This window comes from Ranitomeya variabilis, chromosome 5 (genome assembly GCF_051348905.1).
Source record: "Ranitomeya variabilis isolate aRanVar5 chromosome 5, aRanVar5.hap1, whole genome shotgun sequence".
NCBI lineage: Eukaryota > Metazoa > Chordata > Amphibia > Anura > Dendrobatidae > Ranitomeya > Ranitomeya variabilis.
In genome coordinates this window covers 172,370,821-172,398,588 of record NC_135236.1, presented here as the reverse complement: position 1 = coordinate 172,398,588, position 27,768 = coordinate 172,370,821, and the positions used below count along the sequence as shown (strand labels likewise).

At 44.6% G+C, this 27,768-nt stretch overlaps 2 protein-coding genes across 2 annotated transcripts; one reads left to right on the top strand and one right to left on the bottom strand.

Moving 5' to 3' along the window:
* Window positions 1-473: 473 nt before the first annotated feature.
* TLNRD1 (talin rod domain containing 1) lies at window positions 474-6,322 on the bottom strand. The gene has a single exon (XM_077263511.1). It carries the CDS (start codon window positions 5,708-5,710, stop codon window positions 4,646-4,648), a length of 1,065 nt encoding a protein of 354 aa, XP_077119626.1. The 5' UTR covers window positions 5,711-6,322; the 3' UTR covers window positions 474-4,645.
* A 379-nt stretch (window positions 6,323-6,701) lies between these two features.
* On the top strand, window positions 6,702-19,831 carry MESD (mesoderm development LRP chaperone). Its single transcript, XM_077263510.1, has 3 exons — window positions 6,702-7,149; window positions 15,153-15,385; window positions 18,607-19,831. Exons 1-3 carry the CDS (start codon window positions 6,814-6,816, stop codon window positions 18,854-18,856), a joined length of 819 nt encoding a protein of 272 aa, XP_077119625.1. The 5' UTR covers window positions 6,702-6,813; the 3' UTR covers window positions 18,857-19,831.
* The last annotated feature ends 7,937 nt before the right edge of the window (window positions 19,832-27,768 follow it).

Sequence of the window (27,768 nt, the reverse complement as noted above, 5' to 3'; positions counted from 1 at the left end):
ATGTTCCCTGAATACAGCAGCTTGGCAGATCACTTGTAAGGCCGGGAGGTGGCAGCGTTTACATGCAGTGCATGTTTGCTGCGTCCATAGCACTGCCTTCTACTGAACGCAGGTAAGTCCGCATGTGTTCACCGAACCGTGCAGATTTACCGCATTCAATACACTTCTATAGATGTAATTGCTGTTGCGAAATGGACGTCAGTGACCCGTGATCTGCAGGTGACTATGCACGCATAATGGAGATGGGATTTCAGAAGTCGCATCCACTCACAGCTGGCCGCTGCGGGTCTAATGCCGCATAAAATACCCAGCAGTTCCTGATCGTGGGCACATACCCTAAGGAGACGTCAGGCTACCACATACACAAGTCTTATTCTAACTTGTATATTAACACTGAAGGATTCATTCAAAGTTTCAGAAACTTTTTTTTTTTTTTTTTTATTAATGGGTGAAATAAATACTCAAGATACATGCAAGGTAAAAACTGACATAAAAATGACAATCATTTTATTAGAGTGTACATTCAGGAAACACGCTCACTGTAACCCACCCCCAACAGTAAGTCAGCACATGGGGAGAGGGAGGTGGTCTTTACCGCTCTCTGCACCCTTTACATTCTCCATTCACACTCCATTTGCAGGATTTTAAAAAAGGGAGCTACATCCAGCAGCTAGAAGCCATACAAAATGTCAAACTATAAGTGAGGTAAACCCTTTATTTCCTGCCGATCATACACAGCAACATCCGGGTGGGAAACATGGAAGACACTAGCCCAAAAACCGCACCCAGCACGGATTTTAAAGCCTTGATAATGCCACTTTTGTGCCAGGACTTGTAGGAAACAGGACTTAGTGCTGAAGGGGAAAATTAAAAAGAAAAGTAACTTAAAAATCCACACTCTGGTAATAGAAAGGAGCGACCAATGACAAGTATCAGCTTCATAGGTGAAGAATGGCGTTACTTCATTTCACAGGGCAGATAATCAGCCACTAAAACTTTACAATTACTTCTATACAAGAGAAAACTTGGCTCCTGTACTTATAGGGGGGTTTATACTGGACTGTTCATATAACAGAGCACCACATAGGCTAGAACTTAGGAACAAGTATGGGGCGCCATGATGCAGCTTTCACACTTGATTAAAAGGAACATTCCCATCACAGACATGTGAGGTCCATAAAATTGGCCAGAAATGTCCGATAAGTGCAGGTCCCCATCTGCAGATCTATTTCAGCTGTAAAAAGAAAGGTTTTCACTCACGCACACACAAACTTTCTTCGTTCACTTCTATGGGAGTTTAAAAAATAAAATAATGAGAAAATGTTTGTGATCAGAAATCCTCTTTAAAGACTTCACACTAGCTTTAGCACTAGTGCACAATTTGTGTAGTTCCACAGCTGCACCGTACGCCACAAAGTGGCACATCCCAGATAACATAATTGGTGTAGTACACCATGTATGCATACCACGAGACTTTTCCAATATTGGTTGCAAAAAGGTGTAGAAAAATATTAAACAGGACTTAATGTTGGCAAATTGTAATGCTACACCTACATCTCCTAACAGCTTTTAGTTACAAGCACATGCTAGGAGCTGTAGTATAACATCTGGACATATTATAGACCAGCGCTTCATATTAAAGGGGTTCCCCAGTGAATGAGTAACATGCAGCGTGGAAAATAAGTATTTGATACACTGCTTTTGCAAGTTTTCCCACCTACAAAGAACGGAGAGGTCTGTAATTTTTATTATAGGTACACTTCAACTGTGAGAGACAGAACCTAAAAATAAAGAAAAATCACATTGTATGATTTTTAATTAAATTGCATCAAGTATTTGATCAAACAACCAGCAAGAATTCTGGCTCTCACAGACCTGTTAGTTTTTCTTTAACAAGCCCTCCTACTCTGCACTCATTACCTGTATTAATTGCATCTGTTTGAACTCATTTCCTGTAGAATTTAAAAAAAAAAAAAAAAAAAAAAACGACATCTGTTCACACAATCAATCCCACTCCAACTTCACCATGACCAAGACCAAAGAGCTGTTTGAAGAGCAACAAGTACAAAATTGTGGACCTGCACAAGGCTGGGATGGGCTACAGGACAATAGGCAAGCAGCTTGGTGAGAAGGCAACAACTGTTGGCACAATTATTATAAAAGGGAAGAAACACAAGATCACTGTCAATCTTCCTCGGTCGGGGGCTCCATGCAAGATCTCACCTCGTGGGGTAAGGATGATTCTGAGAAAGGTCAGGAATCAGCCCAGAACTACACGGTAGGATCTGGTCAATGACCTGAAGAGAGCTGGGATCACAGTCTCAAACATTACAGTAACACACTACACTGTCATGGATTAAAATCCTGCAGCGCACGCAAGGTCCCCCTCCCCTGCTCATGCCAGCACATGTCCAGACCCGCATGAAGTTTGCAAATGACCATCTGTATGATCCAGGGGAGGAATGGGAGAAGGTCAAGTGGTCAGATGAGACCAAGACAGAACTTTTTGGTATCAACTCTATTCGCCGTGTTTGGAGGAAGAAGGATGATTATAACCTCAAGAACACAGTCCCAAACGTGAAGCGTGGTGGGGGAAACCTCATACTTTGGGGGTGCTTTTCTGCAAAGGGGACAGGATGACTGCACTGTACTGGGGGATAGATGGGGTCAGGTATCGTGAGATTTTGGCAAACTTCCTTCCCTCAGTAAGAGCATTGAAGATCGGTCATAGCCGGGTCTTCCAGCATGACAATGACCCAAAAGACAGAGCCAGGGCAGCTAAGGAGTGGCTCCATGAGAAGCATTTCAAGGTCTTGGAGTGGCCTAGCCAGTCTCCAGACCGGAACCCAATATAAAATCTTTGGAGGGAGCTGAAACTTAATGTTGCCCAATGATGGCCCCAAAACTTGAAAGTTCTGGAAAACATCTGTGTGGAGGAGTGGGCCAAAATCCCTGCTGCAGTGTGTGCAAACTTGGTCAAGAACTACAGGAAATGTCTGACCTCTAATTGCAAACAGGTTTCTGTACCAAATATTAAGATCTGTTTTTCTATTCTATCAAATACCTATGCAAGAAAATGAAAATTAGTTATGTAAAAATCATACAATGTGATTTCCTGGTTTTTATTTGTAGATTCTGTCTCTCACAGTTGAAGTGTACCTACGATAAAAGTTACAGACCCCTACATTCTTTGTAGATGGGAAAACTTGCAAAGTCGGCAGTGTATCAAATACTTTCCCCAAAGTGGATGATAACTTATTAATCAGTGGTTGCTGACAGCAGTGACCAGCACAGATCATGGGAACTTTTATACCCGAACGCTCGACCACTGCTCGAATAACTTCCTATGAGGCTTGCCAAGGGCTGCACTAAGCCGTTACTGGTAGCATCATAGAGAAGGAGTGGAACAGTCGGACAAGTGCTCTGATGCTCTATTCAAATGGGGATGAAAGATCCCTATTCTACCAATCAGCACGGACAACCACCGATCAATACGTTATCAATGGAGAACTCCTTTAAATAAACATACAGTGCTCCGGTATGTTAACATTTTCTAAAAGAACAAGTCTTAAAAAAAATCCTATTATAAAAAGCATACCCCAAGGCTTCACATATTTGCAGGCACTGAAATGTTATTACTTTCCTACAGAGTCCAACATACTGAAGATTGCCTTCCCCAAGAACAGAAAAGCAATCCTGCAGAGAGTTACTACTCCCATCATCAATTAGGAATCGTGTGATTTCAGATTAAACAATTTCACAAAAGTCCAAATGAATAGAATATACGGCACTGTAACCAGGAGATTTTTAATAAGAATGACACTAACATTTGTTCGCTTGTCCCAAAATACAGTGTCGCTAGACTCTGGGAACAAAATGGACATCTCCTGTGGGTTCGGCTTACACACTGCTTATCATGAAATGATCGACAAGTGCCAACTGTGTAAATGCCCGAGATGGCAGACTATGAAACATTTCTTTAAGGTGGCTATAGACTTCTTGTCTATATATACCCACACTAGCCCCTTGCCCAACACTTGATAACGAGGTGGAATGTTACATGTTAACAAGGCAACTGGTCGTCTTTAAAAACAATGGACAGAGTGTAGATCTCGAAGTCTTCTGGCCAGGGCAAGTTTTGCTGCTTACTAAGGGCGTGTTCACAGTTTTCAGAGCAGAAACTCCAAACAACAAGTTTTTATTGGATAGTCTGCTGTAAAAACTAAAAAACAAACAAAAAAAAAAAACGGTCAGAGCTCTCGCTCCATGTGAGCTGGGCACCAGCTACATATATTAATATGCCAGAATGCCCTTAGTGCATAAGGTAAGCTCTGTGTCTAGCACATGTAAAGCAAACCAGGCACTGCCCATAAGAGTGCCAGGCCGAGAGGTCTGCCATAAGAATGTGCAAACCAGCCTTCTACATGTAAGGCTTTCATGACAGGACAGGTGGCACAACACCCTCATAGCAGTGTTGGCACCCATTACCATCCACCCACAACAGCTTTCACTACCAATGTGTTCAATATCTAGCACCTGAAGCCTGTACCAGCCTGAACATGGGCACTTCACACACCGCAGGCCAATAGTGGGGAGATACGTAGTTACCATGGACTACTCTTTGGTAAGTGACCGAAGGGCATATTTAGGGCGATTTCACAGAATTGGAGTGCACTGGCGGAAGAGTTCTAGGAGACGAGCGCTCCCTCAGGGCCTGAGATAACAGGTTGCAGCCGTCCGACACGGCACAAGCCGAGCTCCGCAGCCTGTCCTTGTAGTCCGTCATCTTGCTGCTGCTGTCCGAGTGCTGGGTTATATCCCTGAGGCATTGGGTCAGGAGCACGCTGGCAGACACCACACTCATGGCACCTCCTAGGATGGCAGTCTGCACCGCTTTGCCCTCCGTGTTCAGAACGGCAGCTTTGCCCAAGAACTGAGGCTCAGTGGCGAAACCCACCAGGGCATGGACAGCCTGTACCAGGGGGCCACTGAAGAGGGCACAGCGGCTTCTGGAGAGCTCACTCGGGGACGTCTTCACCTCCTTGATGCAGGCCAGTAAGGCGGTGGCACTGGTGCTCATACACTTCACCCCAAGTTTAAATTGTTCCTTTGCAAATTTGTCCCTGGACTTCTCGCTGGCCGCCACGCTGGCATCGGTGAGGGTCTTGAGGTTGGTGGACAAGTTCTGGGAGACTTCCAGCAGGAGCTGGGGGGTGAGGTCCTGCAGGGGCACGGTCCGCAGGGTGGCACAGCTCTGCTCCACCTCGTGTCGGCAGCGGGTCACCTTGTAGCGGTCCACCAAGCCTGGCAGCGCAGACTGGGCCCCGGGCACCTCCACCGCTGCCAGGTAAGCTGCATGGGCGGACAGCTCGATGAGAGACACCACCAGGTCGCCCATTTCCTGCAGGCTCTCGCCCACCTCGGAGAAGCGGCCCATGTTGAGCTGGCTCTGGACGTCGTGGGTGAGGATGGACAGCCCCTTGGTGCGGGCAATGACGGTGTCTCGGCACTTCTCGAAGGCCTCCCCCAGCTGGGCACAGCTCTCCGTGCGGACGGGCCGGGGCTCGCTGGACAGCAGGAGCAGGTCCGCCACCAGCTGCATCTTGGCCTTGCACTGCTCGCACACACTCAGCAGCTTCTTGCGGGGCTGGGAGCCGCCTAGGCCGGACGGCAGAGAAGACCGGGCGGACCCGGAGCCGCCGCTAGCCATCCCGCCGGGAGCAGCGTCTCATACCTCGGCCAGCTGTACCCCGCGATCTCCTCCGCCGCATCATCCCATGGGTGGTGGCGGGCACAGCCCGGAGGAGGCGGCAGTGTTCACACCAGGTGGCGGCTCCGTGCCTCCCGCATGTCGGGATCAGCAGGGTCCTCGGTGCCGGAGAGTCAGTACAGAGGAGACCCGCCCAAAAGCTGCTCTGTCTCCCGGCCCGGATAAGGAACGTGGGACGGCGCCGCCCTGTGACGTCATCCGAACACCACCAGCGGGGTGCAGAGAGCGGCGACACCTACAGGCTGCACTGGACATGGCAGGCTAAATATAGCGACAGCGCGTGGAATCCCAATCTCCAGCAACTGGCACTGGTCACGTGATGTGCAGGAAACACTGAAGCGAAGCAGCCACGAGCCTGACCCCGAGTCCACACAGGGCGACCAGGGCCAGCACAGGGCGACCAGGGCCAGCACAGGGCGACCAGGGCCAGCACAGGGCGACCAGGGCCAGCACAGGGCGACCACGGCCAGCACAGGGCGACCAGGGCCAGCACAGGGCGACCAGGGCCAGCATAGGACTGTGTCCACAGGGCGTCCAGGGCCAGCATAGGACTGTGTCCACAGGGCGACCAGGGCCAGCACAGGGCGACCAGGGCCAGCATAGGACTGTGTCCACAGGGCGACCAGGGCCAGCACAGGGCGACCAGGGCCAGCACGGGACTGTGTCCACAGGGCGTCCAGGGCCAGCATAGGACTGTGTCCACAGGGCGACCAGGGCCAGCACGGGACTGTGTCCACAGGGCGTCCAGGGCCAGCATAGGACTGTGTCCACAGGGCGACCAGGGCCAGCACAGGGCGACCAGGGCCAGCACGGGACTGTGTCCACAGGGCGACCAGGGCCACAGGACGAGCACGGGACTAGTCACTCGTATTATACGGTAGTGTGACTCCGGCCGTACCATGTTTACCGGAAATATCAGGAAGTGGGAAATTGGCCTAAAAGAAACTATATAATACGTGTGCATGCATGTGTCACCATTGCTTTATTATAGACATGTTTACCGCTAGTACTCTATTAGTAAAGCCTAGTAGGAGCCGAAACAAATGCCATTATTGCCCAAAACAAAGATGGACGTCACGTCCCCCCAATCAGAGGCAAGAACAGGCGTCGTCCAACTATTGGTGCCTTTATATACATTCAGCCAATCAGCGCTGGCTGTATGCCATCCGGCCCCTCCCCTCGGTGGTCTGTGGCAAGGATGGCTCAGGAGTGCGCATGCCCGCGGTTTGAGGAGGGTAATGGCGGCTGTCAGTGTGGGGCGGCTGTGTCTCTGTCTGCTGCTGGTTCTAAGCCTCACGGCGGCTGCAGAGGACAAGAGGAAGAAAGATATCCGGGATTACAATGACGCTGACATGGCGCGGCTGCTGGAGCAGTGGGAGGTAAGGACTGTGCCGCCTGAATGAATGAAGCGCAGCCTGCGTTACCCTGGCTTAGAGGTGTAATCTCGGGGCTGCGGAACCCTGTACCCTACGGTCACCGTCAGTGACTGATCAGAAATGAAGGACAGCATCCAGTCCAGGTGAAAGTGTTCAAAAACGAATTCCTTTAGTTGCCAAAGTGCAACGTTTCAACCCACATGGGTCTTTATCAAGCTTCAATGCTTGATAAAGACCCATGTGGGTTGAAACGTTGCACTTTGGCAACTAAAGGAATTCGTTTTTGAACACTTTCACCTGGACTGGATGCTGTCCTTCATTTCTTATTTGGTATGTACATTTTCCATGGGGGTCCAGTGGAACTAGGACGTGCATCCACTCATCTGTTGTGCTGTCGGTCAGCTGCTTTTTTCATAGACCGTCAGTGACTGATGTCTGGCTCGCAGCCACTTCCCATGACTTGTGGCCTTATACGCCCTGCAGGAGCAGCGCCCTCCGCACTGAGCAGGCAGGTCTGGGTATGACCAGCACAATCCCTCTTATGGTTGGGGCAGAGGACTCGTTGCTATTAGTGACCAGCTTTGATAAATGACATTTGTTATTTCTCACTATTTTCCAGATTCTAGTTTGCTGTCAGTGAATGAGAACATTATTGCTTCTACTCACTGGCTGCAAACCTGGATACAGCGAGTAGTGATCGCAGCTGAGACGTGGATACATGTGCTATTGCCTCCCATAACCTCGCCCAATCTACTGACCCTCTCCATCATGTGTCTGCGTTATTCTGGGGTCCTGTGCTGATCCCATTGCCTGCACTATATATGAGCCCCCCAGGTGAGATCAGTACTGAGTGTATATATACACAACAGATTACACCTACAGGTCTGTACTTATATTTAGCCAGAATGGATAAAAAAATCTTAGTGTGTGGCAAATGGGAGCGGTGACGGAGAACACCAGATACTTAGTAATGATTCCTCTGTGTTCAGGAGGAGATGGAGTTTATAAGGTTGAGATAAGTTCATCCTATAAACTAATGTGTTAATCCAGAGGAAGATGAAAAATCTCTTCCCAACTCCAGATACATACAGACATATGAAGTATATATATCCCATCAGTCACAACATACAAAGTATATACAGTATACATAGCAGCCCATCAGTCACAACATATGGAGTATATACAGTAGACCTAAAGTTTGGGCACACCTCCATTTAAAGATTTTTCTGTATTTTCATGACTATGAAAATTGTACATTCACACTGAAGGCATAAAAACTATGAATTAACATATGTGGAATTATATACTTAACAAAAAAGTGTGAAACAACTGAAAATATGTCTTATATTCTAGGTTCTTCAAAGTAGCCACCTTTTGCTTTGATGACTGCTTTGCACACTGTTGGCATTCTCTTGATGAGCTTCAAGAGGTAGTCACCAGGAATGGTTTTCACTTCACAGGTGTTCCCTGTCAGGTTTAGTAAGTGGGATTTCTTGCCTTATAAATGGTGTTGGGACCTTCAGTTATGTTGTGCAGAAGTCTGGTGGATACACAGCTGATAGTCCTACTGAATAGACTGTTAGCTGCTTTTTTCTTGCCATAATACAAATTCTAAGTAAAGAAAAACGAGTGGCCATCATTAGTTTAAGAAATGAAGGTCAGTCAGTCCGAAAAATTGGAAAAACTTTGAAAGTGTCCCCAAATGCAGTTGCAAAAACCATCAAGCACTACAAATTAACTGGCTCACATGAGGACCGCCCCAGGAAAGGAAGACCGAGAGTCACCTCTGAGAGTAAGTTTATCCGAGTCACCAGCCTCAGAAATTGCAGGTTAACAGCAGCTCAGATTAGAGACCAGGTCAATGCCACACAGAGTTCTAGCAGCAGACACATCTTTACAACAACTGTTAAGAGGAGACTTTATTCAGCAGGCCTTCATGGTAAAATTGCTGCTAGGAAACCACTGATAAGGACAGGCAACAAGCAGAAGAGACTTGTTTGGGCTACAGAACACAAGGAATGGACATTAGACCAGTGGAAATTTGTGCTTTGGTCTGATGAGTCCAAATTTGAGATCTTTGGATTCAACCACCGTGTCTTTGTGCGACGCAGAAAAGGTGAACGGATGGACTCTACATGCCTGGTTCCATGGAGGAGGAGGTGTGATGGTGTGGGGGGGTGCTTTGCTGGTGACATTATTGGGGATTTATTCAAAATTGAAGGCATACTGAACCATTATGGTTACCCCAAAGCATCTTACAGCGGCATGCTATTCCATCCGGTTTGCGTTTTGTTGGACCATCACTTATTTTTCAACAGGACAATGACCCCAAACATACCTCCAGGCTGTGTAAAGGCTATTTGACCAAGAAGGAGAGTGATGGGGTGCAACGCCAGATGACCTGACCTCCAGTCACCAGACCTGAACTCAATCGAGCTGGTTTGGGGTGAGCTGGTTTGGGGTGAGCTGGACCGCAGAGTGAAGGCAAAAGGGCCAACAAGTGCTAAGCATCTGTGGGAACTCCTTCAAGATTGTTGGAAGACCATTCCCGGTGACTACCTCCTGAAGCTCATCAAGAGAATGCCAAGAGTGTGCAAAGCAGTCATAAAAGCAAAAGGTGGCCACTTTGAAGAACCTAGAATATAAGACATATTTTCAGTTGTTTCACACTTTTTCGTTAAGTATATAATTCCACATGTGTTACTTCATAGTTTTGATGCCTTCCGTATGAATTTACAATTTTCATAATCATGAAAATGCAGAAAAATCTTTAAATGAGGTGTGTCCAAACTTTTGGTCTGTACTGTAGCAGCCCGTGAGTCACGACATATGAAGTATACATAGCAGCCCATCAGTCACGACATACAGTTTGGACAGAGACAACATTTTTCTAATTTTGGTTATAGACATTACCACACTGAATTTTAAACAAAACAATTCAGATGCAGTTGAAGTTCAGACTTTCAGCTTTCATTTGAGGGTATCCACATTAAAATTGGATGAAGTGTTTAGGAGTTTCAGCTCCTTAACATGTGCCACCCTGTTTTTAAAGGGACCAAAAGTAATTAGACAACTGAATCCAAGGCTATTTCATGGACAGGTGTGGGCAGTCCCTTCGTTATGTCATTCTCAAGCAGATAAAAGGCCTGGAGTTGATTTGAGGTGTGGTGCTTGCATTTGGAAGGTTTTCCTGTGAAGTAAACATGCGGTCAAAGGAGCTCTCCATGCAGGTGAAACAAGCCATCCTTAAGCTGCGAAAACAGAAAAAAGAAAAAACCTATCCGAGAAATTGCTACAATATTAGGAGTGGCAAAATCTACAGTTTGGTACATCCTGAGAGAAAGAAAGCACTGGTGATCTCATCAATGCAAAAAGACCTGGGCGCCCCCAGAAGACAACAGTGGAGGATGATCGCAGAATAATCTCTATGGTGAGGAGATACCCCTTCACAACAGCCAACCAAGTGAACAACACTCTCCAGGAGGTCGGCGTATCAATATCCAAATCTACCATAAAGAGAAGACTGCATGAAAGTAAATACAGAGGGTTCACTGCACGGAGCAAGCCACTCATAAGCATCAAGAATAAAAAGGCTAGACTGGACTTTGGTAATAAACATCTAAAAAAGCCAGCACAGTTCTGGAAGAACATTCTTTGGACAGATGAAACCAAGATCAACCTCTACCAGAATGATGGAAAGAGAAAAGTATGGCGAAGGCATGGTACAGCTCATGATCCAAAGCATACCACATCATCTGTAAAACACGGCGGAGGCAGTGTGATGGCTTGGGCATGCATGGCTGCCAGTGGCACTGGGTCACTAGTGTTTATTGATGATGTGACACAGGACAGAAGCAGCCGAATGAATTCTGAGGTATTCAGAGACTTACTGTGTGCTCAGATCTAGCCAAATACAGCAAAACTGATTGTCCATCTGTAGTATGAAACGACGACCACTGACCCAAAACATAAAGCCAAAGCAACCCAGGAGTTTATTAAAGCAAAGAAGTGGAATATTCTTGAATGGCCAAGTCAATCACCTGATCTCAACCCAATTGAGCATGCATTTCACTTGTTAAAGACTAAACTTCAGACAGAGGCCTACAAACAAACAGCAACTGAAAACCACCGCAGTGAAGGCCTGGAAGAGCATCATAAAGGAGCGTCTGGTGATGTCCATGAGTTCAAGACTTCAGGCAGTCATTGCCAGCAAAGGGTTTTCAACCGAGTACTAGAAATGAACATTTTATTTAAAATTATTGAGTCTGTCCAATTACTTTTGGTCCCTTTAAAAACAGGGTGGCACATGTTAAGGAGCTGAAACTCCTAAACCCTTCATACAATTTTAATGTGGATACCCTCAAATGAAAGCTGAAAGTCTGAACTTCAACTGCATCTGAATTGTTTTGTTTAAAATTCATTGTGGTAATGTCTATAACTAAAACTAGAAAAATGTCTCTGTCCAAATATATATGGACTTAACTGTATGAAGTATATACAGTATACATAGCAGCCCATCAGTCACGACATATGAAGTATATACAGTATACACAGCAGCCCATCAGTCACGACATATGAAGTATACACAACAGCCCATCAGTCACGACATATGAAGTATATACAGTGTACACAGCAGCCCATCAGGCATGACATATGAAGTATATACAGTATATATGACAGCTCATTAGTCACGACATATGAAGTATATACAGTATACATAGCAGCCCATCAGTCACGACATATGAAGTATATACAGTACACAGCAGCCCATCAGTCATGACATATGAAGTATACACAGCAGCCCATCAGTCATGACATATGAAGTATACACAGCAGCCCGTCAGTCACGACATATGGAGTATATATTTGAAAAAACTGACCGTCACATCCAAACATAGACTAAGTGTGAACAGGTGCTGAACCTTAGTCACCAATAGTGTTGAGCGATACCGTCCGATACTTGAAAGTATCGGTATCGGAAAGTATCGGCCGATACCGGCAAAGTATCGGATCCAATCCGATACCGATACCCGATACCAATACAAGTCAATGGGACTCAAGTATCGGACGGTATTCCTGATGGTTCCCAGGGTCTGAAGGAGAGGAAACTCTCCTTCAGGCCCTGGGATCCATATAAATGTGTAAAAGAAAGAATTAAAATAAAAAATATCGCTATACTCACCTCTCCGACGCAGCCTGGACCTCAGCGAGGGAACCGGCAGCGTTGTTTGTTTAAAATTCGCGCTTTTACTTGGTTACGTGAAGTCCCGGCTTGTGATTGGTCAGGGCGGCCATGTTGCCGGGACGCGGACCAATCACAGCAAGCCGTGACGAAATTACGTCACGGCTTGCTGTGATTGGTCCGCGTCCCGGCAACATGGCCGCCATTAACCAATCACAAGCCGGGACGTCACGGGAGGCTGGACACGCGCCCATTTTAAAAACCGCGCGTGTCCAGCCTCCCGTGACGTCACGGCTTGTGATTGGTTGCGTCTCCCATGTGACTGCGACGCAACCAATCACAAAGCCGGGACGTAATTTTAAAATCCTTAAGGACCTGAAATTACGTCACGGCTTGCTGTGATTGGTTGCGTCGCCCATGTGACTGCGACGCAACCAATCACAACGCCGGAACGTAATTTTAAAATCCTGAAGGACCTGAAATTACGTCACGGCTTGCTGTGATTGGTTGCGTCCCGGTCACATGGGCGGCACACAACCAATCACAAGCCGGGACTCACGTAAAGGAAAGAAAAGCGCGAATTTTAAACACTTCCTTCGGTAAGGTGCAGGCTGCGTCGGAGAGGTGAGTATAGCAATATTTTTTATTTTAATTCTCTCTTTTACACATTTTTACATTAATGTTGTTTCGATACCGATACCCGATATCACAAAAATATCGGATCTCGGTATCGGAATTCCGATACAGCAAGTATCGGCCGATACCCGATACTTGCAGTATCGGAATGCTCAACACTAGTCACCAACTCTTATACAGTCAAGCAAATAAGGCAGCACACTGCGGCGCTAAAACATGCAAACATGAAACACGAAAATTAAACTGCATTACTGCACTAGAAATATGAAAAATGAGAGCGTTTAGCGCATAAAAATGGCCAATTTTATGTGTACCTGGTAGCCACTTTACGGCATCTCTTATACCAGGTCCTACGCTTTCCTTTCCTCGCTGAGAATAAACGTCTCCATCTGAATGGGTACCTATGAAAACCTCTTCTTAGACTAACATTCTCTCTCTCTGTGGAGGGGTAATGGACCTGTTGCAATTAAAACACCTGTGGCTAGGAGGCGGAGTGCTCGGTCAGAAGGCTAAATAATACATTTGAAAAAACTGACTGTCACATCCAAACATAGGGTACGTTCACACAGGACTTTTTTGCTGCTTTTTTTTGCTGCTTTTTTTTTATGCTAATTTAGGTGCGTTTTTTTGGTGCGTTTTTGGTGCGTTTTTTTGGGTACGTTCACACAGGACTTTTTTGCTGCAGATTTTTGCTGCAGATTTTTGCTGCTTTTTTATGCCAATTTTCAGCTGCTAGGACACCTCACAATGGCTCTTCACACCTTACTACCAGGAACTCCCTCACAATAGATCACAATCAGGACACCTCACAATGGCTCTTCACACCTCACAATGGCTCTTCACACCTCACTACCAGGAACTCCCTCACAATAGATCACAAACAGGACACCTCACAATGGCTCTTCACACCTCACAATGGCTCTTCACACCTCACTAACCACACCCCTAAGCTCTTGGCTGTGAGATCCCTTCCTGCTGGCCATGATTTTCTGCACAAAAAACGCAGCAAATAATGCTACATGCGTTTTTTCAGCGTTTTTGCAGCGTTTTTTTTCATCACCCATTCAAGTCAATGGGTGAAAAAACGCTGCAAAAACGCAGCAAAAACGCTGAAAGAAGTGACATGCCCTATGTCCAAAAAAAGCAGCAAAGCAGAAAAAACTGATCAAACAAAAAACCAACGTGTGTGCATGAGATTTCTGAAATCTCATAGGCTTTACTGGTACTGTAAAAAGCAGCTGAAAATTAGCATAAAAAAAAGCAGCAAAAAAGTCCTGTGTGAACGTACCCATAGACTAAGCGTGAACAGGTGCTGAACCTAGAGTCACCAACTCTTATACAGTCAAGCAAATAAGGCAGCACACTGCAGCCTGGAGACGTTTATTCTCAGCGAGGAAAGGAAAGCGTAGGACCTGGTATAAGAGAGATCCCGTAAAGTGGCTACCAGGTACACATAAAATTGGCCATTTTTATGCGCTAAACGCTCTCATTTTTCATATTTCTAGTGCAGTAATGCAGTTTAATTTTCGTGTTTCATGTTTGCATGTTTCAGCGCTGCAGTGTGCTGCCTTATTTGCTTGACTATATGGAGTATATATACACAGCAGCCCATCAGCCACCACCGTGAGCGGCAGGCAAGGACAGGGGCGCAAATAACGAACTGCAAATCTTGTCCCTTGAAATGGATGATGTATTTCCTCCTGTATCTTGTAGCTAGTCTTAGGGCTCATTCAGGCAAGTGTTTATCCGGTCTGTGTACTGTCCATTTACTGCTCAGATACAGGCAGCGCACCAACCAATGCACGTCAGTGTGCTAGGTCCCATGAACAGTTTTGCACACGGACTGATGATCTGCATGTAATAATTGCAGCATGCACCACTTTCATCGATTTTTGCAGATCACTCTTCCATTATAAGTCAATAGGTGCTCAAAAACCAATTGCATACGGTTCACCCTTTGCATGGCATCTGTTTTTCTTGCAAATCCATTAATATGATTAGCATAAAGTGTATTTGGCCTATTATTTTAAATTGTTGATGGAGAAACGGGCATGCGGATGACGTCCTGATGGCATCTGTATGATGTACTAATGACAATACAGAAGAAATATTGGCCGTGTCATTACTTTTCATGGTTGATTTTGCATTTGTCATCTGAACCCGATCTTACTGTTCTCTTCTTCCTCAGAAAGATGATGACATAGAGGAAGGAGACTTGCCCGAACACAAGAGAAAGCCTGCCCCAGTGGACTTCTCAAAGCTCGATCCTAAGAACCCAGAGAGCATCTTGCAGATGACCAAGAAGGGCAAGACCATAATGATCTTTGCAACCGTGTCTGGAAACCCATCAGAGAAGGAGAGTGAAGAGATTACCAGCTTATGGCAGGGCAGCCTGTTCAATGCCAACTATGACATTCAGAGGTAATTGGGAGGGTTTATGGAGGCTCTAGAATGTCTGGATAGACTGCAACTAAATTGCTCACAAATGTGAAAAATTCTTAGCCTGCGGAGCCCTTGTGATTTTGTTTTACTTTATCCTAGTACCCAGTCTGTAGCTTCCCAATTATAGTGAAATGTTAAAGATAGGTCTATATTTAGAATTGAGTCCTCAGTGGTTGATACCTTTTAATGGCTAACTGAAAAGATGGTAACAAATTGCAAGCTTTCAAGACTACATACGTCTCTTCATCAGGCAAAGACTAAAACAAATTCTGAAGAATCACATATTTATGCACAACATAGTATAGAAAAAAAAAAGAGAGGGGAAAAAAAACCATGGATAAGCCAGGTGACATGAAGCAGAATTACCTTGGGTGATTAACAGTTACGTCCATAAATATTGGGCCAATTCTTAGATAAGGATTGTTTTATTGTCCTGTGATTAGGGTCTGTTTCTGTTGTGATGACCCCACATGGTCTGATGGGCAAGTTCATTAGTTGATGTAAAAAGACATAAATCCGTGTGACACATTCATTCCTGCAGTTAGTGTCAAAGGTCGTCATCAGTTTATATTCCCAGACTCTCCTGTCTTTCTGCGATTTGAAGTTACCTTTTAGTACAAGTAATTTCATGTCCATAATGTTATGATTTGGGAGACAGAAATGTATTGCCACAGGTATATCCATTCTTTTTTCTCTTATTGTATGGCGATGAGAGTTCATCCTTGTTCTCAGTTTCTGCCCTGTCTCCCCCACATACAGACCCCCAGTTGGACATTTAGTACAAATAATTAAGTACACCACATTAGAAGTGACGCAGCTGAATGTACCTGGTATCTTGTAGTCCTGATGTGAATTGGGGATCTTTATCTTGTCCGGGGTCATTATAAATGGACAGGTTTTACATTTTTTCTGGTTGCAAGGAAAGGTACCTGCAGCTGTTGGAGAAGACAGGGAGCTCTTGACAATGATGCTTCTTAGATTTGGGGGCTGCCTAAAACAGTAGTGGGGGGTCTGGAAAAATTGCTTGTAGTCGGGCATCTTTTTGCAGTAAAGGTTGTAATTTCCTTGCAGCTCCCCTTAGCGCCTCCAGATTTGGATTGTAGGTAACTACTAGAGGTACCCGGTTATTTTCTTCTTTAGTTTTGTAATGTAGCAGGTGATTCCTTGATGTTCTGGTGGCTCTTGTAATCTGATTTTCAATTGTTCTTGGATGGTAGCCCTGATTCAAAAAGGTCTTTCTGAGGCGACCAAGGTGTTCATCTCTATCCATTGGGTTGGAACATATACGATTGTATCTGATGGCTTGGCTGTAGACAATGGAGTTTTTTATGTGTTTTGGATGGAAACTGTCCCATTTAAGGTATGTTGGACGGTCGATTGGCTTCTGATACAGGGATGTCTCTATTTTATTGTTCTGCAGCTTAATGATGGTGTCCAGAAAGTTAATTTCAGTGCATTTCCTATCAATAAAAACAAAGGATTAACCTGACCGCTAAATGGCGTAGCGAGAAAAAAAATCAAAACGCCAAAATTAAGTTTTTTGGTCGCCGCGACATTGCACTAAAATGCAATAACGGGCGATCAAAAGAATGTATCTACACCAAAATGGTATCATTAAAAACGCCAGCTTGGCACGCAAAAAATAAGCCCTCACCCGACCCCAGATCATGAAAATTAAAGACGCTACGGGTATCGGAAAATCGCGCAATTTTTTTTTTGTTTTTTGCAAACTTTGGAATTTTTTTTCACCACTTAGATAAAAAATAACCTAGACATGTTAGGTGTCTAAGAACTCGTAATGACCTGGAGAATCATAATGGCAGGTTAGTTTTAGCATTTGGTGAACCTAGCAAAAAAGCCAAACAAAAAACAAGTGTGAGATTGCACTTTTTTTGCAATTTCATCACACTTGGAATTTTTTTCCCGTTTTCTGTTACACGGCATGGTAAAACCAATGGTATCGTTCAAAAGTACATCTCGTCCCGCAAAAAATAAGCCCTCCCATGGCCATATTGACGGAAAAATAAAAAAGTTATGGCTCTGGGAAGGAGGGGAGCGAAAAACGGAAAAAGCTCCGGGGGTGAAGGGGTTAACTAGTTAATAGCGGTGGGTGAATCGCGATTTCACCCGCCGCTATTGCGGGCACATGTCAGCTGTTCAAAACAGCTGACATGTCCCGTCTTTGATGCGGGCTCACCGTGGAGCCCTGCATCAAAGCAGGGGAGCTGACATCGGACGTACTATACCGTCCGATGTCAGTAAGGGGTTAAAGGGTACCCATATGAGATACGGGCAGCACCTTTAAACCCTGATATACAGCGTTCTAATATGCTGTATATCTGCCCCCAATCCAGCCTGCAAGACAATAAGAAGACCTTTTATTTTACTCATCTGTGGGGTGGGTTGGTGTGATGGGTGTCACTGTCTTGGTCCGGTGCCTCCTCTCCTCTTGTGGTGTCGTCCTCCTTGCTTTGTGTTGATGATGCATCCTATGTCGTCCACACTGTGTCCTGGCATCGTGCTTTTGCGCACTGCCATACTTTTCAGTCCTGACTAGGGCAGAGAGTGCGCCTGCGCAGGAGCAAGATGTCGGGGACCCTGTGTGGACTCCGTAGGATGGCACCACAAGGAGAGAGGAAGCACCGGACCAAGACGGCAACACCTATCACACCCGACTGCCCTCCAGCTGAGTATAATAAAAGGTCTTTTTCTTTTCTTGCAGGCTGGATTGGGGGCAGATACGGTACATAGCATATTAGAACGCTTTATATCATGGCTGAAAGGTGCTGACTGTATCTCATATGGGACAGGCCTGGTGACTGGTTCCCTTTAACAACTTCCTTGCATGGTGATACTCAGTTGTTTTTTTTTCAGGAGAATGAAAATTCATCCAGGCTCGCACTCACAGCTGCCAGCATTTCTGTGCAGGTCTGCAGATTAATGTAACCATGTTCTCACAAAGGAAGCATAAAATCATCAAACGTTTCCATCCCTGCACTCTGCATATCTAGAGTGATCTGCGGACAGATTCCTGTTGATTTCATCGGATTGGTCCCCTTCAGTTCTTTTGTGATTGCCATTACATTTTGGTGGCGCCTCCATGCAGTGATACACTTAGGAGTAGATCAGGAGTTGGTCTTTTTCTTCAGTTCTGGTTGTGATTTCAGCATGTATGTAATTATTTCTTTGCTTCACTGTAGGTTTATGGTGGGACCAAACCGAGCCATCTTTATGTTGCGTGATGGTGCCTATGCTTGGGAAGTGAAGGACTTCCTTGTGGGCCAGGACAGATGTGCAGACGTTACCCTGGAAGGACAGGTGTACCCAGGAAAAGGTGGAGATGGCAATGCAAAAGCCAAAAACTTGAGCAAACCAGAGAAAAACAAAAGTAACTCCAAGAAGTCTCCTACTGAAACAAACAGAGCATCTGCTGCTAAGGAAGATTTATGACAGTGCCCTGACGTTCAGACTCTAAGGACACCGATGCTTTTCTTATAACTGTACATGAACAAAATGTATGTGGCCGATTACTCTGAATCCAGGATCAGGCTCTTCTTGCACCAGGCTTGTCTTGCATAAGAAATTGCTTCACAGATAGCAGACAGCAGTGAGAGATTTTTGTCCTGTGGACCAATTTTTCTGTAAAAATTGCATAAATCTCAAATCCAATGTTGCTGGAAGGTCCTCCCCTTGCTTTTTCCTCAGATTATGCCATGCATTACTCTTGTACATGCATTCATTAGGCCAGGCTGGAAAAAACCTACCATGTACTGCCAACTAATTCTTCTGTCCATTATATAAGTATTGCTTTCTTCTGATTTAGTTATGAAGGACACAGGTGAGAACATCGGAGCAGATGTTCATAGCAACTGCTTTATACATGAGAACATAAAATCTGCTACGATCACTTTTTTTCTAATTTGATGAAGAATTTCCCAGTTTATTTATATCTGCTCAGTTTTCTCCTTTTAGCATTGCATAGTAATGTTCTGTGCTGCAGTATTATGCATCTTATAATCCAGATAGTCTGTTTAATGGAATTTCAATGTACTGATTTTTATGTCCCTTGTCCTTTTTGTTTCCCAGAGTAAAGCGGCATCTCGGGAAGGTCTAATTTATCTTCGACATTATCTGGATGGTTAATGTGTAGAGGCCTCTAGGTTACACCAGGACAAATGGCTAATCTGCTAGTGACCTAGCTGAACGCTTCCCTGCACTGGTAGATACAAGATAGGCAAGATGGACAGTAGTTATTGTGGGGGGTTGTACATTTTTATTTTTTTTTAAATGTAGAGTCTCGTCTGATTCATTGTTATACGCCTGATCTCTTTTTTTTTCTTCTTCGTACTAAAGCGGACGTCCTGTTTCACAAATTATTTTCTCATAGACTCTGCAACGCACAAAATAAAAAACTGAGCTTTTGTTCACCCTCCCAGAATCCAGTAATTTAGACAGCATGAGGCAGTGAGCTCAGTGATAGGCTGCAGTGCTGCCGGAGTGATGTCACGCTGCAGCCAATCAACAAAAGACTGAAGCAGTGGCAGAGGGCAACCCCTTTAATTATGAATATCAGATTATCATAGACGGCTGTCTTTCTCAGTATTACTCTGCCTGATACATTGTATGATGTCTGGATATTTTCTCTGTACAGACAGCGTCCTATATATTGTGCCAGTGACCCTCTTCCTTCACAGCAATGCTTTTTATATGGTCCTGTCTCCTTACAAACATAATAAGAACATTTTATTTTCTATTTGTGTTGCCGGTCTTTAGTTTTTAATGTATAATGAGCACTCGGAGCAGCGTCACGTGATATGTGCTGAAATACTATAACTTCATTACAGAGGGGGTTCCAGTCACCTGACTGCTGCAGCCAATCACAGGCCTTGGTAGTCAGGTAACCGAAGAAGGTGACGTTATTGTTTCCTTGGCTGACTACTTTATAACATGCTATTTCAAGCCTTTAAACAATGCAGGTACATTCATATGACAATGTCATTGTCAAACTGCTGCACAGCACCTTTATGGGATGTTCACATTGAGTGTTTTTTTTTTTTTTTGGTTGTTTGTTTTTTCTTGGAGCAGAAACGGTTCAAAAACCATGAGTTTTGAATGGAGAGTTTCTGCTCCACTGTGTGTGAACACACTCTTAGAGCCAATTTACATGCCCATGTGCACATCTGCAGTAACTGTGCATTTGGCACGTGCTGTACATAGAGCAATTGTCGATTAGTACAGACACTCACATTGCCTGTGCACGGCTGAGGAATAAGCCACATTTTCTCTTGTCCACTTACATAATATGGCTAACTAGAGACAAATCAGAATGTGTACTGTGCCTCCATTAATACACTGATGTGAGTGATGTCACACAAAGCGCACCTGTAAACCAACCTACCCACAATGTCTGTTAGATGCTGGTGTAGCCATCGGATCTTCTCAGCTGAAACCTCTTCAGGAAAACGCCAGCAGTAATCTTCCTGAAGCATGTTTAGTTGCAGTTAATGATCAGTGAACGTGCTGGGATAAGGCATTATCCGACCATGCTCGGGTGCTAACCGAATGACTTCGGCGCGCTCAAATAATATATTCAAATCCCCGCGGCTGCATATCTTGCGGCTATTAGACAGACGCAACACATGCAGGGATTCCCAAATTCATGACGAGCGGCGGTGTTTGCTATACCACAAATGATACTCCAGTGGGGACCGGAGTAGGATTTGTGGCAAGGCGCACACAGAGCTGCTTTAACAATGCTCCTGATTGATCAAGCGGATAACGCTGCTTCATGAATCAGGAGTGTCTAACATCCAGACCTATGGCTATTCCAGTCTGGCCCATGGACTGAGACAGCTGAAGGTCTGAAACAGTGGCCCACGGACCGTACCATGTCCTCCCTTGCTCGCTGACCATCTGCTGCTTGCTGTCATCCTCGGGATACAGACAGCGGGGAATACATTGTTGGAGAGGGGGCTGCCAGCCCTTTTCCACCAATTGTCGTGTGAGGCTATGTGCACATGCTGCGGATTTTACTGCGGATCCGCAGTGGATTGGCCGCTGCGGATTCACCATAGTTTTCCATGAGTTTACAGTACCATGTAAACCTATGGGAAACAAAATCCGCAGTGCACATGCTGCGGAAAAAAACGTGCGGAAACGCATTGTTTATTCGGCAGCATGTCAATTCTTTGTGCGGATTCCACAGTGGTTTACACCTGCTCCATAATAGGAATCCGCAGGTGTAAAACCGCCGGTGGAATCTGCGAAAAAAAATGCCATAAATCTGCTGTAATTCCGCAGTGATGATTTCCTGAGAATTTACCAAAATCATTGCGGGAAAATCCGCACACCTTTCTGCAACGTATGCACATAGCCCGAGACAGCAGACGTGATGACCTTATTTCATTGTGTCCGCTGTACACTGCAGGGAGTCAGTGTATTTGAGAGAGCAGAGGCAGAACGTCGGGGTAACGGGACGAAGGTGAGTATGTGTGTGTTTTTTATTTAGTTTTTTTGTGTATGAGATATATGTACCATATGTAAGAGGCTATGTGGGGCTCATTGTATTATTATTTATAAAGCACCATTAATTCCATGGTGCTGTACATGAGAAAGGGGTTACTTACAGGGTTATAGATATCGTTTACAGTAAACAAATTTACGATGACAGACTGATACAGAGGGGAGAGGACCCTGTCCTTGCGGACTTACATTCTATGGTATGCAGGAATGACTGGGGGCTCCCTCTGCAAATAGGGTGGCTATGTGGGGGCTCAAATGGTATGTAGGGAGATGTCTGCACACTTAATTCTGCTCAATATTAAGTGATGCAATTAATATGAATTGTTTAATATCTTACTATTAACTCCTTCGCTCCCAAGCCTGTTTTCACCCTCATGGCCAGACCAAATTTTACAATTTCGGCCACTGTCACTTTGAGGTAAAGACTCAAGAATGCTTCAACGGATCCCACTCATCCTGAGATTGTGTTTTTTTTTTTTTTTTTTTTTTTTATGACACATTGTACTTCATAATAGAAGTAAAGTGTCTTCAATATGATTTGCATTTGTGAAAAAATCTGAAATTTGGGAAAACATTTTTAATTTTCAAACTTTTAACTTTTATATCCTTAAATCGGTCATGACACAAAATAGTTAATAAATAACCTTTCACCCCTGTCTATTCTACATGAGCACAATTTTTGAAACCTAATTTTTTTTGTTAGGCAGTTAGAAGGGTTAAAGGTTGGACAGCGATTTCTCAGTTTTACAACACCATTTTTTTAGGGGCCACATCACATTTGAAGTGTCTATATGACAGAAAAGACCCAAAGTGACACAATTCTGAAAACTGCACCCCTCAAGGTGCTCAAAACCACATTCAAGAAGTTTATTAACCCTTCAGTACTTGGAGCACACTGCTGCGCTTCTCACATAGTGCTGTCAGTCAAGACAAAGGACTGGCTTTAATATGCCAATAGGAGGGTGTAATGGAGCACCAAGACATAGGCCTCGCCAAGGGTGTACTGAAGCGCCTTCATCTGCATATTACTTAATCATGTCATGATTAACCCCGTCATGACCTTGGGATTTTTCGTTTTTCACTCCCCTCCTTCACAGAGCCATAACTTTTTTATTTTTCCGTCAATTTGGCCATGTGAGGGCTTATTTTTTGCAGGACGAGTTGTACTTTTGAACGACATCATTGGTTTTACCATGTCGTGTACTAGAAAACAGGAAAAAAATTCCAAGTGCAGTGAAATTGCAAAAAAAGTGCAATCCCACACTTGTTTTTTGCTTGCCTATTTTGCTAGGTTCACTAAATGCTAAAACTGACCTGCCATTATGATTCTCCAGGTCAGTACGAGTTCATAGACACCTCACATGTCTAGGTTATGTTTTACCTAAGTGGTGAAAAAAAATTCCAAACTTTGCAAAAAAATAAAAAATTTGCGCCATTTTCCGATACTCGTAGCGTCTCCATTTTTCGTGATCTGGGGACAGGTGAGGGCTTATTTTTTGCGTGCCGAGCTGGCGTTTTTAATTATAGCATTTTGGTGCAGATACATTCTTTTGATCGCCCGTTATTGCATTTTAATGCAATGTCGCGGCGACCAAAAAAACGTATTTCTGGCGTTTCGATTTTTTTTCTCATTACGCCATTTAGCGATCAGGTTAATGCTTTTTTTTTATTGATAGATCGGGCGATTCTGAACGCGGCGATACCAAATATGTGTAGGTTTGATTTTTTTTTTTATTGATTTATTTTGATTGGGGCGAAAGGGGGGTGATTTAAACTTTTATGTTTTTTTTTATTTTTTTCACATTTTTAAAAACTTTTTTTTTTCACTTTTGCCATGCTTCAATAGCCTCCATGGGAGGCTAGAAGCAGGCTTCAGCCCGATCGGCTCTGCTACATAACAGCGATCATCAGATCGCTGTTATGTAGGAGAATTGCAGGTGTGCTGTGAGCGCCGACCACAGGGTGGCGCTCACAGCCACCGGCGATCAGTAACCATAGAGGTCTCAAGGACCTCTATGGTTACCGTTCAGAAGCATCGCCGACCCCCGATCATGTGACGGGGGTCGGTGATGACGTCATATCCGGCCGCCCGGCCGGATGCGGTAGTTAAATGCCGCTGTCTGCGTTTGACAGCGGCATTTCACTAGTTAATAGGCGCGGGCAGATCGCGATTCTGCCCGCGCCTATTGCGGGCACATGTCAGCTGTTCAAAACAGCTGACATGTCCCGGCTTTGATGCGGGCTCACCGCGGAGCCCTGCATCAAAGCAGGGGAGCTGACCTCGGACGGTATAGTACGTCCGAGGTCAGTAAGGGGTTAAGGGAGCTTAGTCTCCAGAAACGCGGTGAGATTCTTACCCATATGGTTTGTGCTGAAGTTTATATCCTCCATGTTTAAGTTTGTGAATAAAGAAAACTTTTTTTTCACGGATTCGGTAAAGCTGGACATTTTTCTTCTTTTGGATTCTACACGCCTGGACACAGCAGGTCCGTGCTCCTGAAACTCCGCTTATGCATCATGGGTGAGCTGGTTTATATTCCTTCTCTATGTTTCCACGTGCTGGATTACATCTGGATTAGCTGCGGATTGAACGCTGTGTACAGCCACAGCGTTTAACCTGCAGCGTTCAGATGTTACAGCATAGTGGAGGGGATATTATGAAATCCCGTCTCTACTATGCGTGCGAACACGCATCTGGCGGCCCTGCATTTACGGACATGCATCATTTTATAACGCAGCATGTCTGTTTACCTTGCGGCGACACTCCATCGCCGCAAGGTAAATCACAGGGCCCTATGTATGGGGTGTTTCACGTACAGAATGGGGCGGCGCGGGATTTCCGCTCCGTCCAAAGCGCCGCGATTACGGACCGTGGACACGCACTCTAAAAGAGACTTCCAGCTCTCTCATAGAGAGCAGTGTGATCCTGAGAGTCTGAGTTGCCGTCAGGAGACTCAGAAGAAGAGCGGAACGGCGCTGGATACAGAAGAAGACGACAGTACGTGAGAATATTAACAGACTGACACTACACTAACATTTACACAGGTTTAAAGGAAAAAAAATAACGGACATGGTTTTTTAAAGAGAACTTGTCGGCTCATACAGTGAGCAGCATGCATCAATCACTGGCTGTAGTATCTCAACTACAGTATGTTTCTATCTGAAATACTGCAGCGTTTCGGAGGAAAACATACTATAAACACCACCGAGGACCGAGCTGCACTGTGCACGAATTGTAGAAATGGGTCCCCAGTGGCCTCTCCTTGCCCGCTGACACTGACAAGTCTCTGCCTATATACCAGTATAGGCATGTAGGACTAGATACTAAAGCCAGTAGCTGATAAAACAAAAAAAGGGAAAAATCCAGCTTCCAAAAATGATCAAATTTATTGAAAATAAAATGCAATGAGTAGCAGCAGGCTACGCGTTTCGAAGAGTATGTTCTTTTTCAAAGCTTTGAAAAAGAACATACTTTTCGAAACGCGTAGCCTGCTGCTACTCATTCTCCTGTCTACCATGTTCTTGGACTTTGCATTTTATTTTCAATAAATTTGATCATTTTTGGAAGCTGGATTTTTCCCTTTTTTTGTTCTACTATTCCACGTGATGACTGCACGGTATCCGGGCTTCCCCACAACACATGCCTAGCAGGTGAGCTGGTTTTGATTTTTTTTTCTTTTGAGTAGCTGATAAATGCTGCTGTATTAGCTGACAGGTTCCCTTTCAGTTAAATTGTATATGTATGGTACATTGTTTTTTTTTTTTTTATAGGGGCTACGTCCCCTATATACAGCTCGGGCAAAAATTAAGAGACCACTGCAAAATTTCAGTTTGTCTGATTTCTCCCTTTATAGGTATATTTTTGAGTAAAATATAAATTGCTCTTTTATTCTATAAACTACCGACTTAAACAATCCTATGCCGTGACGCTAAAAAAAAAAAAAACAACTGCTCCTCACTGTGCTCCCTGCACAAAAAATTACCCCTACACTGTCCCTCTTATGGTACATGTTTTCCACACTATCCTGTCCTCAAAAATATTTCCCTCACCATCACCCCCACCATACTGTCTGCCTTATGACTCACACCATTCTTTACACACTAAAACACCATACTGTCCTCCCTTATGAGTTATACCCACCACATTTTCCTCAACTATGAAATATAATCTCCACACTGTCCCACCTCAAGCTGCCTCCTCTCACTGTTCCCACGGTCTCCCTTCATGTTGCCCCTCTATACCGATTCTCTGATACTAACTAGTGATTAGTGAATGTACTTGTTACTCGAGATTTCTCGAGCACGCTCAGGTGTCCTCCGAATATTTTTTTTAGTGCTCGGAAATTTAGGATTTTTTGCCGCAGCTGAATGATTTACATCTGTTAGCCAGCATATGTACATGTGGGGGTTGCCTGGTTGCTAGGGAATCCCCACATGTACTTGTGCTGGCTAAGAGATGTAAATCATTTAGCAGCGGCAATAAAAACTAAATCTCCAAGCACTAAAAAATACTCGGTCACCCGAGCGTGCTCGAGAAATCTCGAGTAACGAGTATATTCACTCATCACTAATACTAACCCTTATCCATACTGGGCCTACCATGCTGCTGTTTTTTTTACACGGAGCCCTTCATGGTGGCCCTCTTTATACTGAGTCCTCTTTCTATACCGAGCAACACACTTCCCTCTTTCCATACCAAGAGCCATGCTGCCCTTTTTTCATGCTGTGCTCCGCCTCTTTACATGTTGATTTATCCACACTGCTCTTTCTCCTTTTTTTTTTTATTTTTTATAATGAATCCCTATTGCTGCTCTTTGCCAAACTTGTGCCCCCACTCTGCTTACTAGGCCCTCCACTCTGCCCCTCTCTATATTGGGCCCTCCATGCTACCCATCTCCATACTAGGCCCTCTATGCTGCCCCACTCTCCATACTGAGCCACCCATGCTGACCCTTCTCCATACTGAGCCTGCCATGATGCTTTTTTTTTTTTTAATATATGTAGCCCCTCTTGCTGCTCTTCTCTCCAAACTGGGCGCCTCTCCATACTGAATCCCGCACCCTCTTTCAATAATGAAACCCCCACTCCGCCCTGCTCTGCATACTGAGCCCCTCAATCTACAATAATAGCCTCCCTAACCACCAGTAGCTCCTCTAACCCACAATCTATAGTAATAGCCCCCCTAATACCTATTCTATAGAAATAGACCCCTAATTCCCAATCTACAGGTCCTTCTCAAAAAATTAGCATATAGTGTTAAATTTAATTATTTACCATAATGTAATGATTACAATTAAACTTTCATATATTATAGATTCATTATCCACCAACTGAAATTTGTCAGGTCTTTTATTGTTTTAATACTGATGATTTTGGCATACAACTCCTGATAACCCAAAAAACCTGTCTCAATAAATTAGCATATTTCACCCGTCCAATCAAATAAAAGTGTTTTTTAATAACAAACAAAAAAAACATCAAATAATAATGTTCAGTTATGCACTCAATACTTGGTCGGGAATCCTTTGGCAGAAATGACTGCTTCAATGCGGCGTGGCATGGAGGCAATCAGCCTGTGACACTGCTGAGATGTTATGGAGGCCTAGGATGCTTCAATAGCGGCCTTAAGCTCATCCAGAGTGTTGGGTCTTGCGTCTCTCAACTTTCTCTTCACAATATCCCACAGATTCTCTATGGGGTTCAGGTCAGGAGAGTTGGCAGGCCAATTGAGCACAGTAATACCATGGTCAGTAAACCATTTACCAGTGGTTTTGGCACTGTGAGCAGGTGCCAGGTCGTGCTGAAAAATGAAATCTTCATCTCCATAAAGCATTTCAGCC